The sequence below is a fragment of the Hemicordylus capensis genome, chromosome 2, assembly GCF_027244095.1.
Source record: "Hemicordylus capensis ecotype Gifberg chromosome 2, rHemCap1.1.pri, whole genome shotgun sequence".
Lineage (NCBI taxonomy): Eukaryota > Metazoa > Chordata > Lepidosauria > Squamata > Cordylidae > Hemicordylus > Hemicordylus capensis.
In genome coordinates this window covers 397318797-397330135 of record NC_069658.1, presented here as the reverse complement: position 1 = coordinate 397330135, position 11339 = coordinate 397318797, and the positions used below count along the sequence as shown (strand labels likewise).

The following is an 11339-nucleotide window of genomic DNA, read 5'->3' as shown; positions in this document are numbered from 1 at the left end:
CTGGCCACTGGCCACACACTACTGTGGCAGCGGCCTGAGGAGATGGCTGGCGGCAGCGGCACACACAGTTGCTGGAGATTGGGGTGTGGCCGTGGGTGGGTGCCGCCTGCCACCATCATGGAGGGAGGGAAGCATTTGGAGGCCCCCCAGGTGGCTGAGGACTGGGCCAGATCCCCATGGCCTGGTCCTAAGAGTGCCTCTGACACCATCTGGAATCTACCAGAGAGATAGGAATGGAAACAATGCAATGCTGTGTAGTACCACCTATTCCCAAATCTCTCAAACGATCCAGAAAGATACCATGGTCAATAATATCGAAAGCCGCAGATAGGTCCAAAAGAACCAACAGAGTCACACTCCCTCTGACCATTCCTTGGTAGAGATCATCCATCAGGCCAACCAAGGCTGCCTCTACCCCATAGCCTGCTCTAAAGCCAGTATGAAATTGATCTAATCAGTATCTTCCAATACTGCCTGGAGCTGATCAGTCACTACCCTCTCAATTACCTTGCCCGCGCAAGAGAGGTTGGAGACTGGCCGATAATTATCCATCACTGAGGGCTCTAGGGCAGGTTTCTTAAGTAGAGGTCTCACAATTGCCTCCTTCAAACATTGAGGCATCCTGCCCTTCCTCAGTGAGGTATTTATGATGTCCATTAGTCCATCTCCAACAACCTCCCTGCTAGATGTTATAAGCCATGTTGGGCAAGGATCCAAAGGACAATTGGTAGGCTGAACAACTCCAAGGAGCTTGTCCACATCCTCAGGAATCACAAATTGAAACGAATCCATTCTAATTGAACCAGAGGAGTTACTGGACACCTCTGCAATTGACCCCGCCATAACTGTGGAGTCCAAGTTGGCTTGAATGTAAGATATTTTATCCGCAAAAAAGTTTTTAAAAGCATTATAGCGGGATGATGAAAAATCCAAATCTAAGTTCAGAGAGGAGAGAACCTGAGTCAATCTCCTCACAATTCTGAACAATTCTGCTGGATATGAACTTGTGGACACAATATGTACAGAATAAAATTGCTTCTTCACTGAATGTATTGCTGCAGAATAAGTCTTCAGATGGGCTTCATGTTGTGTTCTTATCAGATTCAAGTAGAGTCTCCACTTACACTCTAGCCTTCTCCCTAAACTCTAAATAATTGTTTCCACTGATGACAGCATTGCCACCAAATCTGAGCCCTATTAACACATGTTCAACACTTGTACATTGAGTGTACAGTGTAAAAATAGATACAGGTACAGATCTGTACCAGATTCATATGTTATGTTGAAAACAGATACAGCAGTCTGAGTCCACTTCCTACCTGTACCATGCATTTGAAGGTCCTGCATTCAGGTTCACTTTTAAAATGAACACAGGTACAGTCATTCACACATAAACATGTACAAATGTACAGACATCTGTACACTGGTACAACATAACATCTGAATAGAAATTTGAGATTCTAGAAATTCTGTCTCTGGTTGTGAATGGAAGATTAGGAACTCAGTGCTAGGTCAACAACTTTGGACTACCTCGAGAATGAATATTTGGCCACCACTTAGTGAAATAGTGATAGACAGAAGAGATATTAGCACACAGTAGGGCAATAATTAGAAATTACTGCTTGGATGGTAGAAGGATGCTTCTTATTTTTATGTTTTGAAGACACAGGTATAGTGTGGGAATCCAAATGAAACTCTCATCCATTATCACACATGGAAAACACACACCCTCTCCCTCACACACGCTTTCATTTTAACAATATTTTCAAATCTCTTCAGCCAAGAGAACTAGCTTGCCTTCTGAAAGCAGAATGAGAAGAGAACCTCCTAGCATAAATCTAACTATGTTTACCTGGAAGAAAATGTCACAAAGTTGAACAGGACTTACTTTCCATTCCACTAAATGGGCTTAGCCTGATTGTGCTTAGCCACTACAGGGGGAAAAAGGAGGTCCCCATGGTGAACACCACAGTATTTGCAGAGGAGATTTCCATGCATACATGCCTGCAGTGACAGTTTATATCTATCTGCAGTAGGGGTGTGTATTTCAGATTTTTTTGTTTTGTTTTCGGCTGAATCCGAAGGGGCCCCACCCAATTTGGATAGGGTCCGAAATGAAGCCCCCTGAAACCCCAAATTTTCGGTTTCGGAGCCAACTTGCTCTGAAGCCGAATTACAAGCTGCCAATCTCCCCGCTGCTTCCCCCGCTCCCTTCTGCCCCAGCCCGTTCCCTGTCGTTCTGTTTTCCTTCCCCAGTCCATTCCCCGCCTTCTGTTCTCCTTCCCCAGCCCATTCTCCTGTCCATTCTCTCCTAGGCGTCGGACTCCCTCCTTCCCTCCCCGCCATTTTCGCCCGCCCGCCTCCTCTGCCAGGGCCCGCCACCGCCAGCTTTTCACCCCGCCATCAGCCAAACACCCATGATGGCTGTGTGTCATCCTTGGGACAATTGTGCCCGCCACTGGCGCCCGCACTAAGGAGCTCTCGGGCCAGCAAGCCAAGCTCCCTGTCCTTGTTCCTGCCACTCCGAAAACTCCCTGCTGCATCTGGCCCTGCTTTTGCCTGCTAATCTACAGGCCTGAAGGGTGGGAAATTCAAACCAGTGTCAGAAGAAGAACTAAAGGGAGACTCTTGAGAGACTGCTAGCGATCACAAAACAGGTCTGAATTTCTCCCCGAAAAACAAAGCTTCGCTTATGAAATGGGGTCATTTTGATTCGGCTACAAAAATCTCCGTTGTGGCATTTTTCATGTTCGGTAGGTGTACAAAATGTCCGAAAGTGCCATTTCCAGACACAAAACGTTTTGTGGCTGAATTGAAATGCACATCCCTTATTTGCAGTGATAGCTTACATGTGGGAAAGAGTGTGGATTTGGTATTTAGTGCGTTTTAAAATATACACATGCTCTTTCTTGACAAAGGCAATTGTGGCCTGATCATCAATTCTTGGGCTTGCAGAGTGGCTAATCAAGATGAAAGCAGCATAGGATTTTGGACTGCAACAGGATAATATGGCAGGCTGCACTTGTGGCTTCCTCTCACAACATTTACTCCTCTTGTCCTTGGAAGAAGGTGGTACTCTTGAATATGAGACTTCCAGACTAATCCTAAGACTTGCTGCATCAGCTGGTAAATGCCAAAGTGTGAAAATGAAAGTGTGTAAGAGTGTGTGTGTGTGTGTGTGTGTGTGTGTGTGTGAGAGAGAGAGAGAGAGAGAGAGAGAGAGAGAGAGTTCTTTGGAGCAAGTGATAATGGATGAGATATTCATTTGGATTCCCACACTATAGCTGGGTCTTCAAAAGTTTGGGGTGGTACAGAAATCTGTTAAATAAATAATAAAATAAAATAAAATAAAATAAAAGATGAGTGTGGTAGTCCCATGTCACAAAACATACAATGATTCAGGTGTTATAGGTATGTTACACCTACACTGAAGGAAAATCTAGTGATAGGGATATTTAGATTTGAGGCTATTTAGATGCCTCAAAATTATTTCAACCATTATTTTATGCTTTAAAAACCCCTTGCTAGTGAAAAGAAAGTTCGTTTATTAGCCCACTGAGTGTCATGAATTCTCAAACTTTTAAATAACGTATCCACAATAAACCTTAAGGAATGATAACTAAGAAGATGGTAAAGTTCTAAAGTTGTGCCATCGAGTTGGTATTGACTCCTGGAGACCACAGAGCCCTGTGGTTGTCTTTGGTAGAATACAGAAGGGGTTTACCATTGCCATCTCCCGTGCAGTATGAGATGATGCCTTTCAGCATCTTCCTATATCACTGCTGCCCGATATAGGTGTTTCCCATAGTCCCAGCGGGTATTCAAACCAGCAACCTCTTGCTCCCTAAGCAAGTTACTCCCCCACTGCGCCATGGTACAGACATATTAATATTTGCTTAATCAAACCAAAACTCCCAGTGAGTAATTATAAAAAGAGAAAAATAAGATACTGTGAACAAATATGGTTCTTCAGTTGGTGGCAGGTTGGTGACATGACATGTAAAGCTTTGCATCTGCTTATCCCTGCCCCGCTGCCATAACTTCTAGTTCCAGGATTCACCACTTCAGCCACAAGCTACATTTGCTGCATTGTGACTGGTTGTTGCAATAAGCAGTCTTGTAATTAGGTGACGGTGGGTACCAATCACAGTGGGTGCCACTGTGCCTTCTGGAAAGAGAAGGCTCCAATTTGCTACTCCTTTACCTGATGCTTCAAAAATGAAACCAGATAAAAATTCCAGGAGGAGTTTATTCCCCCTTCAGCTGCCCCTTTCTTGTTAAATCCATTGTGAAGGCACAGGCATACCTCAGAAGAAGAAGAAATGACTGAATAGCACTTATTACAGTTTATGTAGAAGCTGGGCATGATCCTTGACCATGTGCAGAGTTTCCAAACCTCTTTCTCCCTACAAGCTCACTGAAGAAACTGCAGTGTTTTGTGTCTGTAAATTATCCCCTCCGCAGCTAACAGCAGCTTTGGGTGTCCTAAGCTGGGGAATCAGCCAAGATCCAGCTACAGAAGAACTCTTGTGTCATGGCACATTTGGTTCTACAGATCACCTTCTTCTTGGTAGCAGTTGCTTGTGCCCCCTGTGGAACTGGAGTGATATTGCACGGCTTCTGCTCTTCAGCAGGCAGCCTTGCTCTTCCAGCTGCTCTAAAAAAATGAAAGCTAGATAGTCCAGCAAAGGGTCCAGCAAAGGGTCACATAGCCATAGCTAGGAAAGACAGTTCACACCTTATGCGACTCTTCTTCCCTGCAGCTCTATGCCCAGTGGATGAATCAAGTGACTTTTCCAGCCTGTGGCAGCTGTAGTCTTAGTTAGCTACACTGCAGTGGGCTCAACCTTTAGTGGTACATATTAATCAGCATGTGATGAAGTCAGCACAGATGGTCTTTTGGCACTTGATTAGAATGGCAGCTTTCACGCAGTTGCACATCAGTGTTGAGGCCTGCTCATGCCAGTCCTCAAGGCATGGTGGTCAGCACTGATGCAACCAGTTCCCCAAGAAGCAGCGTAGCCGAAACACTGCATGAGTTGGCTGAAGACCTCAGCTGCCAAGGGCAGGAAGGCCTGCAAATCAGTCAGGAGACTGCCCCAAAATGAGGGAGATGCCATGATACACTGATATTTCAAGCCAAATCCACAGTATAAGACTGTGTGGTTTATATATCTGAAGCCTATGGCTGTTAATATAGAATCTTATAGGTTAAGTCAATGAATAAATTCCATTTACATATATTGCAACTCAATAAAGGTGCTTTCTTCAAGGCTTTTTGCTGAAGCTGGCTGATATCTTTTTACGTTCTTAAAAATAACCTACCACACACTGTTAAGAGAATGGAAAGCAAACCTTGTTATTTTCATCAAACTTATGAAGCATCCAAAACTCTGTCCCTCTTTCTGAGGGCAAATTTAAACAAGAGATGCTGGGCACACAAAGCACTTACTCGTGTGCTTTATCCATGTGGCATGGTGTCAAATCTGAGGGGTTCTTAACCCATGTCCAGCCCATATGCATGCACTGTGTGCATGCCAGCAACCTCTGAGGCAGGTGGAAGAAACTAGGGATGTGCACGGAACTGGCGGGGGCTGGTTCGAAGGCAGGGGTGGGACACGTGTGCGAGTTACTTCTGCCTACTTCCAGTCTGAAGAGCAGACGGGGCAGCAGGGAGGGACGCAGCAGGGAGAGAGCGAGCGCTGATGGGAGGAAACCGGAGGGAAGGGTAAGTGTACCCTCCCCCACCCTTAAAGTTGCCCCACTCCTGCCTTCGAACTGCCCTGTGTTCGAACCAGTTCGGAGGCCTGTAAAAGGGCCTCCGAACAGGTTTGTGCACATCCCTAGTGGAAACCCCACCAGTTCCCACACACTGCAACAGCAGGGGCTAGCGTGAGAGTTAAGAAAGCTTTGCTACACAGCAACCTGCACAGCAACATGTGTTTTGTGTACCCAGCATCTCATTTAAATTGGCCTGGAGATAACTGAAGCTTATATGAATCCATTTTCTCCATCAGCCACTGCAATAAATTTTTAAACAGACCAGATTGTTAACACTGTCAGAGTGCATTTTAAAAATGTACATGTGTATAGTTTATTCAGGTATTAGCATGACTGAACACCCTTTCTCAAAACACTGATGAGGCTGGTGTACAAAGTCGTTGGGTTGGGGTTTTTTTTTGGTCTGAACTCCATATTCCTTTGCAGTGACCATAGAAGCTCTAGCGAAGGTACACTCTAGACCACAAAACAAATATTGCAGCCAAAACTAGCAACTTGCCTGCTTAACTGACATGTTATTTTAATCTAACAGTAAAGTGTTCATTGATCAGAGTATTTTGGCTCAGCCAGGAATTGTATTTGAATGAAGCTAATTTTTCTTGTGAAGCTAATGATAACCAAGTGCCCTGACAGAATTGGAAGTGTTTTAAATTATTCCATTCACGTTGACACAGTTAATCTACTAAAACAATCTCCATGCGGGCACGCAGACACACCTAACTTGACAGGGGTGCAGATCGCCCCCTAGGTATTTAAGGAGTCCCCCCTCCAAATATTTTTCTGTTCCACCAGAGCATATTTCTCCCCCACCAAATTTAAATGAGCAGTCGTTTCTCAAGTTTTCCCTCTGCAGCCTTGAATCTTGACCTCAGGTTACAAACCAATAATTCATTCGTGACAACCCACTGTAGCCCACAAATTTCAGTACAAGTTTCCAGGCAGATGAATAGACACGTATTGACACAGGATCTACACATTCTCTCTTAATAACACTACCATACATAAACCCTTAGCTTTAGTGCACTGAAGTGGAAATGCTAAATACTTGTCTTAACATGACTCCATCTATGGTTGCAATTCTGTGCACATTTCCTGAGAAGCAAAGGCCCATTGAACTCAGTAGGGCTTCTGACTGAACATGAGTAGGACTGGGCTGTAAATATCCATCTCATCTTAAACAAAAAGAAATAAGTTTGTCATCCCACAAAAGTCCTTTAGATGCGTTCATTTTGATATCCCAGTTTTAGATAAAGTCAGAACCCCCCGCCCTTTTTTTGGGGGGGGTAATAAATATTTTGATTTGAGTTTAGATAGAAACTTTGCAGGAAATTAGTAATATTAACCTGTTTCTCAGAGTTGTAATTTTCTGTAGTTGGAAGGGCATAATGATGGCACACAGAGCCTGACAGGTTGTCCATCAGCTTCAGCTCTCCTTCCAGAGATTCCTGGATCAGCAGTGATATGGTATCAAACAAGTGTCTTTCCTGGGAGGAGTGCCATATTGCATGCAGAAGGATAAGCCAGGCCAGAGAGAGAGGGGGTGCGGGGTGAAATAAAATGAAAAAGAGAGAGAGAGAGAGAGAGAGAGAGAATGTATAAGATACAGAAAAGGGGAGGAGAGAGACAGGAACAGAACAAAAGTTTTCAGACAGAATAGCAGTTGTTGGGATGGCCAGGAAGGGGAGACAGAGACAGAGAGGGAAAGAGAACAGTGCAGTAATAGCACGGTCAGAACCTTTCTCAGACACTACTACACACTAGACCAAAACTAGACACACTGGTGCTTCAAGGCTGAGACACATTACATTCAACCAGAGTGGCTACAGAGAGCTTTTACTAATTGACGACAGGATACCTACTTTGCAGGGCTATCAAACTTGATGTGACAGGGAACAACTGCAGCAGAGCTAACGACAATATGTACAATTTTAGATGGAGGTGGGGATGGGAGCCCAGCAATAAGCCTTTCAAATCCACACATTGCCATCACCTATTTGAGAATGGCATGACTTTCAGAGGTGCTGGGTGATTCGCACTGAACATTGTGATGCGAGCACTCTGAATCTCTGAAAATCAGGTCACAGATTTAGCCTCTACAGAATAAGCATAAGATTAAATTTTCAAAAGCACTGAGAGTGACTTAACACAGTGGCTTTCTCTTTGTCAGCTGGTGCTGGTATGCATGGTGCTTCCTCCCAGTATGACCAAAAGAGAGGATTTACAACTAGTTCATATGTTTGATGTTCTCATTGTTTTGATTGCATTTCATATTTTTTAACTTGCACACCGCTTTGAGCATGCCAGCAGAAAAACAGTTTGGAAATTGGTGTTGCTGGAGCAGCGTAGTGGCTATTTTCCCCTGGCTGGATTTCATGCTGTTTGAAGGGATGGGGCTGCGGTTCAATGGCAGGGCATCTGTTTTGCACACAGAAGATCCCAAGTTCAATCCCTGGCATCTCCAGGTAGGGCTGGGAAAGACTCCTGCTTGGAACCTTGGAGAGCTGCTGCCAGTCAGTCCTGTCACTGAGCTAGATGGATGGACCAATGGTCTGCCTTGGTATAAAGCCACTTCCTATGTTCCTAACTAACATTTCAAGGCTGGGATGACATGCAACGGAGAGATTGTGTGTGCTTCCCATGAATCTCTCCTGCTACACTAAATTGCCAATACAGGAATGAATGGTACCTATGCTATCCTGGCAACCTTGAGCAATTCTGGCCTGCTAACATTACTAGAGTATGTTGAATCCAGACATGCTGAAGTTGCAACCCTGCTGATGCGTTAATGTGTGAAGTAAAAGCCCAAGCTCTTGTGACTGGATGGCAAGCTCTATTCTCTCTCTTGCTTTTAGCCATTCTTTTGGAATTCGCTCTTTAGAATTCACAGGCAAGAGCTGCCCCATCAACCTTTCTCACCTGAGGTGAGAAAAAAGAATACGCAACACAGATTGGGGGGATTCCCCAAGTTACCCATGTAAATCAGCCTTGAGTCCCACTATTCACAGAGAGAAACAGGCAGTGAACCTGCTTGCTTTTTGCCATGTGGGAGAGGCTTTTAAGTATATCAGCAAGTGATGCGTTTGCAGATGGGGTTCTAGAAGGAGGGAACAATTCCTGTCTAGTCACGCTACACCCAGAGGGGCTCAATATGTTGCTACATGTGCATAAATACACGGAGTATTAAAACTGGCCCTCAACTGGATGACTAATTTCAAGCGGGGGGCGGGGGAGAATCTGGGAACCATTGATTTAAGGGCACCTAGATGGGAGGTTTCCTGCTCTAACACTAACAGATTCATATGTTAGTGAACAACCTGTAGAGTAGAGGCGCTATGCTTAAATAAAATAAAAAATACATCAAAGGTACAATGTGGCATAGGTTCGGTTTTGTTGTCCCCCAGCCTGCAGTGTATATGACATAGGCACGCAGAGCCTACCATCCCCAAATCTTCTATGGTGGGAAGTCAGCGTGGCCCGTGCTTGGGATCTGCATGGTTTCCAGGTCTCAGGTGCACTGCAGGAGGCCCTCACAGGCAGACCCCCCCAGGCAGAAGTGCACATTAGTGTGACTTTCTAGACACGGTGTGTATGTTGCTGTGCTGGAAACCACAACAACCATAACAGACCATGCTTCTGAAAGATCACTACTGTCTGACTGCTGCTTTAGCTTCTGTAGCTGCAGATCACAATGATGTTGCTATCAAATTAAAAGGAGGTCTGAACAAGAAGAATCAGAGGTTGATTTATCATGACATTGTTAGGGGTGATGTCTGAAATCAGCCTAATATAGGTCTTCCAACTTGTGTCATAGGAACATAGGAAGCTGCCATATACTGAGTCAGACCATTGGTCTATCTAGCTCAGTTTTGTCTACACAGACTGGCTCCGGCTTCTCCAAGGTTGCAGGCAGGAATCTCTCTCAGTCCTTTCTTGGAGAAGCCAGGACTACAACTCCCATCATCAATTCCCATCATCAATTTAAGCATAGCGCCCCTACTCTACAGGTTGTTCCCTAACATATGAATCAGTAAGTGTTAGAGTAGGAAACCTCCCATCTAGGTGCCCTTAAATCAATGGTTCCCAGATTCCCAATGACCTTCAGCTGGGGATGATGGGAGCTGTAGTTCAACAACCAGAGACAAAAGTTTGAGAACCCTTGGATTAGGTTATTAACCTTTCTCCATTAAGGTGAATGGTGTTTTTATAGACAAATTCATGGAGGACAGGTCTAACAATGCCTACTAGTCTGGTGTCTATGGGCCACCTCCAGCCTCAAAGGCACAATGTCTCTAAATACCAGTTGCAGAGGAGCAACAGCAAGAGAGAGGACATGCCCTCACCTCTTGCTTGTGGACTCCCCAGAGGCATCTGGTGGGCCACTGTGTGAAACAAGATGCTGGACCTTATAGGCCTTGGGCCTATCCAGCAGGGCTGTTCTTATGGAGGGGACTAATCAGCATGAGTTGTTTCAGTACTGAAACCTGACAGTCCCACCCTCAAAGCACTAGCAACAGTTAGGATTTCATTTACATTTTTCAACTGCCAGAGTCTTATGCTGCAGTCCACGGACCAGCTGATTCCAGTGGTTCTAGCCCAGTTTAAATCCAAACATGTAAAGTCAAAAGAAACTAGGTATCTGTGTGTACATATGTGTGTGTATATGTACACACACACACACACACACACACATACACACACACGTTAGGTATACCTAGTTTCTTTTGACTTCCCATGAGAGTTATTAAGCTTTGAGGATTGAGAAATGATCAACAGCCCAATTCTATGCATGTTTACTCAGAAGTAAGTACCACTGTGTTCAGTAGCGGTTATTCCCAGATAAGTGTGCATAGGACTGCAACTATGCAGTAGAATCCTATGCATGTTTAGAAGTAAATCCCATTAAATTCAATGGAACTTAATCCCTGGTAAATGAGTTTAGGATTGCAGCCTTCAACTCTTTAGTACTCAGAATACTTCTGCAAACAGGGCTCAGAATGTCTAAGAGCTTTTGAAAATTTTACCCCAAGTTCTAAATGTGAGGCTCCAAACTTCAGAAATGTTGGCCCAACTGCTTACAGCTAAATATTAATACAGCACATTGCATAAAGCTTCTAAAGCAACATGATGAGTGATCATTTAAAAGCAGTACTTCCTAAATAGGCAGGAGCCAATGTGTATGGTGACATGAATCCCCACAGTTATAACCTAATGAGCACAGTGCATACATACACTTTAAGGAATGTGCAGGCAAATAAGCATGCTGATCTCATGACTTTGCATCATGGGAGCTGTATTCCTTTCCATTATATATTCAAACAGCATTTGGAATATATATATAGACTATTATTGAAAGAAAAGGTGAAAAAGATTTCAAGGGATAATTTGCAAACTGTTTTCAATAGAGACTATTTCCAAGGGTGGTTGTGGTTGTGGTGTGTGTTTGTTCAATTTTCAATATTGGCAAAAGGAGCAATACAAAAATGGAACAAAAATGGATACACTGTTCCCATTGTGATGAAAAGAAAAGCAGATTTTTAAAACTCTCAAACAGCCGATGA

The 11339-nt window shown here is 44.2% G+C and overlaps 1 protein-coding gene across 4 annotated transcripts in view; it reads right to left on the bottom strand.

Annotated features, from left to right (window-relative positions):
* CACNA1G (calcium voltage-gated channel subunit alpha1 G) overlaps positions 1 to 11339 on the bottom strand; it is a 492338-nt gene that overhangs the window by 31406 nt on the left and 449593 nt on the right. For 3 of the 4 annotated variants that reach the window (XM_053297969.1, XM_053297970.1, XM_053297971.1), the window contains one exon: positions 7125 to 7265. The exons of the other annotated variant lie outside the window; for it this stretch is intronic. In XM_053297969.1, coding sequence (XP_053153944.1) covers positions 7125 to 7265 — 141 coding nt within the window. The remainder of the gene's footprint in view (positions 1 to 7124; positions 7266 to 11339) is intronic. 4 annotated transcript variants of the gene reach the window in all.